The 3609-nt window shown below is 51.2% G+C and overlaps 1 protein-coding gene across 1 annotated transcript in view; it reads right to left on the bottom strand.

The window, feature by feature from the left end:
* Positions 1-227: 227 nt before the first annotated feature.
* SLC3A2 (solute carrier family 3 (amino acid transporter heavy chain), member 2) overlaps positions 228-3609 on the bottom strand; it is a 21078-nt gene continuing 17696 nt past the window's right edge. The window contains exons 5-10 of the mRNA XM_006875029.1: positions 2618-2686; positions 2475-2533; positions 1743-1926; positions 1483-1650; positions 682-756; positions 228-590 (exon numbers count right to left, since the gene is read on the bottom strand). Coding sequence (XP_006875091.1) covers positions 228-590; positions 682-756; positions 1483-1650; positions 1743-1926; positions 2475-2533; positions 2618-2686 — 918 coding nt within the window. The remainder of the gene's footprint in view (positions 591-681; positions 757-1482; positions 1651-1742; positions 1927-2474; positions 2534-2617; positions 2687-3609) is intronic.

Below are 3609 nucleotides of genomic sequence, written 5' to 3'. Positions count from 1 at the left end.
CTTGTCCCAGTGCTGACACCTCCATGCTGTTTGGACCTTGGCAGGCCTTTTCTGCCCTGGGCCTCGCTCCCTGGGATGAATAAATGGTATACTGTGGGGCAGAGGGAGAGAAAGGTAACAGCTCGCCAGGCAGGAGTGACTTTTATTTGGGGCTCATCTATCTGTGACAATAAAAAAAGAAGGTATGGGAAGGAAGGAAGGGAAGAGGGGTCTGGTCAGGCTGGGGGTCAGGCCACATAGGGGTAACCCAACAATAGCCCTTCATGGGGCTTCAGGCTCAGCTGTTGCAGCGCGAGGGAGGTGCCCCCCTTCCGGCCTGGCTGGGTGCTGAGCACGAGTTCGGCCTTGGCTGGCAGGCTGGCACTAGCAGGCAGGCCAGAGGTCTCCAACTTGGCCGTGACATCCTGGTCCCCAAAATTGAGCATGACCAGGAACCGCTGGTTCTGGTCCCAGTGGCGGACATAGGAGAAGAGACCAGGCCCCGAGGAGACGGTGTAGAAGTCCCCATGCAGCAGAGAGCGCTCCTTGACCCGCTTATCACTCAGCTTCCGGAACACAGAGAGGAAGGAGCCAGGGACTGAATCCTGACCCTGTGAAGGATGCAGACAAGGCAGGAGACATGAGGGCTCCCTAGAACCACCTGCCCACCCTCTGCTGGCCAGGTCACACCCAACCCCTTACCTTCACAGTCATGCTGACATTTACTAGCCCAAAGGTGCTGGGGAGGCTGGACTCATTCCACAGCATAACTGGGACCTGCGTAGGGTGGAAGCAAAAAAAAAAAAAGGATTTGCACAAAGCCTGGGGCCTGCTCTCTCTCCCTCCTCCTCCCACACCCTACCCCTACCTTGTGCCAAACAGTCTATAGGACAAGTGCGGTAGGGTAGGTCCTTGCACAAACTGTCCCCTGAGTTCTCCGGACACTCAGCTGGTCAGCTCCATCACTTCCTTCAGCCCTCTGCTATGGCCACTCTAACCCAGCCTCCTGGGCCCCTGCCCAGCTGACCTTTACAACATACTTAGCAGGACCGGGCGTCACTACTCCATTTGCTTACTATCCAACATCTTCACCTCGGGCTCTTTTGTACACTGCTGTACCCTGGGTGGCTGGCTCCTAGGAGTGGCCCAGAATTTGCGAACTACAAGAATGACTAGTCCTATAAACACCAGCTCATGTGTCAACCTCCAATGCCCAGTCTAAAGCTACGTTCTTCCCGGCTCACTGAACTCTGAGCTCCGGTGGGTACAGAGCCTAACAGAGCACCCGCTGGGCGAGGATTGAATGGATGGACACGAATAAAGGTTACCATACTGCATTCAAACTATGCTCTCATTGAATCCTAACCACCCTGCTAAACACGCAGTGCCGCAGAGGAGATGATGACAACTGGAAGAGGCAACAAAACTTGCTCAAGGCCACACAGAACTGACTAGGAATCAAACACATTCCTTCCCCAGAGGCCATCAGCGTGCTGGGTGGACACAAACGGGTACAGCGAGCAGTACCCGGTCAGGAAGGGCAGCTGCCTGCAGGCCAATCTCATCTCCAGAGGTGAAAACAGGGGTCCCTGGCAGGGTGAAGAGCAGCAGCTGGTAGAGTTGGAGAAGGGAAGCTGGCACAAAGGAGGTCAGGAGCCCAGCCTGAGACAACTGCAGGGACAGACAAGACACACTGCTGAGTCCATGTTCCGCCTCCCCCCCCCCAATGTCCCTTCCTGGCCTCCCTCCACAACACCACTCACAGTCCAGCTGCACCAGCGAGGGCTAGTAGCATTCACATACTGGGTGACCAGCTGCGTTGGATGTTCCTTAGCAAACTTAGGGCTGGCCAAGTACGAGCTGGTCAGCAACATGGCATCACTGGTGGAGTTGAGCAACTCCAGGATCTCCTGAAGGTTGGAGGAGTCAGTCCCTGCAATCAGGAGTCTGCAGTAGGCAGAGCAGAAGGAGGGGTGGTGTAAGATAGGAAAGAGAGAGCAGTAGTAAGCAAAGTCCTCTGAACCAGGACCCACCCTTTCCTAGGGCCTTGGAACCCTGGCGTGGCACTGTAGGATCAGCACTGGACTTTGATCCACCAGCCATTCCTTGAAACCCTATACAGATTTCCCTCTGAGTTGGAACTGACTCCATGGCACTGAACAACAAGAGTCCTGGTGTGATGCTTTAGGGTAAGCAATGGACTGCTAATCACAAGGCTGGTGGTTCAAACCCACTGGTTGCTCCTAGGAAACCCTATACAGAGTGGCTATGAGTGGCACTTAACAACAGTGCTCCACAGAGAGTCCTGATATGTAGGATAAGCACTGTACTGTTCATTGCAAGGTCGGTGGTTCTAACCCACCAGTTGCTCATTAGAAACCCTATGCAGAGTTGCTATGAGAGAGAACTGACTCAACTGCACTTAATAACACCAAGTGCACCATGGAGGGGTTCCCACAAATGAGTTGAGTTGGGGGAGGGAGCCTGGCACCCACCTTTCTTCACTGACACTTTGGGTAATATTCTGCCACTCAGTCAAGAACAAGGACGCATCCTAGAAGAAAGTTGAATCAGGGACCAAGTTGAATCAGGGACCTTCTCACCTAGGCTCTGCCTCCCACCCAGAAAAGGAGCTCACCGTCAGGTTCTCCACATTCCGGACCTGGAATCCATCCACACCAGACTGCAACCAGAACTCCAGTGCACGCTGGAAGATGTCAAGTAACGGAAGCAAACAATCAATTCAAAGGCTTACCAGATTCCAACACACACACAACAACTCACCATTGTGGGCTCCCCCCAATGACCTGGGGACAGTCACGCAGGGACCTGGATCTCATCCACCACTGCTACCAAAGACTCGGCCTTCGGTTCCCTCCAACTCTTCATCTCCCACTGACTCTCCTAGCACTCAGTTTACGTCTTTTCCTCCCTTTGGCAAATCCCATTTTTGACAGCTACAGAAAATACAGAGGAGGTACAAGACCTGAAGAGAAAATTTCCAAGGTCAGCCTGAGAAGTTAAAGTCAAATATTACAACCAAATGTGCAAAGATCTGGAGTCAGAAACCCAAAAGGGAAGAACACGCTCAGCAGTTCTCAAGCTGGGGGAACTGATGAAAACATTCAAGCCTGGACTTCCGTTATTGAACGATTCTCTGGGCAAATTACTGAATGATGCAAATTATTGAATGATGCAAAAAGCATTAAAAGAAGATGGAAGAAATACCCAGTCACTGTACAAAAAAGAAATGGTTGAACCATATGATCAAGAGCCAATGATACTGAAGGAAGTCCAAGGTGCATTGAAGGAATTGGCAAATAACAAGGCTCCAGGAATTGATGGAATAAAAATTGAAATCTTTCAAGAAAGTGAGGCAGCACAGGAGGCACTTACTCATCTCTGCCAAGAAATTTGGAAGACAACTATCTGGCCAACTGGAAGAGATCCCGTATTTGTGCCCAATCTAAAAAGAGGTGACCCAATGGATTGCAGAAGTCATCAGACAATCTCTTTGATATTCTATGCGAGTAAAGTTTCATTAATGGTAATAAATACAGAAACAGCTACAATCATACATTGACAGAGAACTTCCAGAGGTTCAAGCCAGATTCAGAAGAGGCCGTGGAA

Source organism: Chrysochloris asiatica, unplaced genomic scaffold (genome assembly GCF_000296735.1).
Source record: "Chrysochloris asiatica unplaced genomic scaffold, ChrAsi1.0 scaffold00310, whole genome shotgun sequence".
NCBI lineage: Eukaryota > Metazoa > Chordata > Mammalia > Afrosoricida > Chrysochloridae > Chrysochloris > Chrysochloris asiatica.
This window is presented reverse-complemented; position numbering and strand designations above follow the sequence as displayed.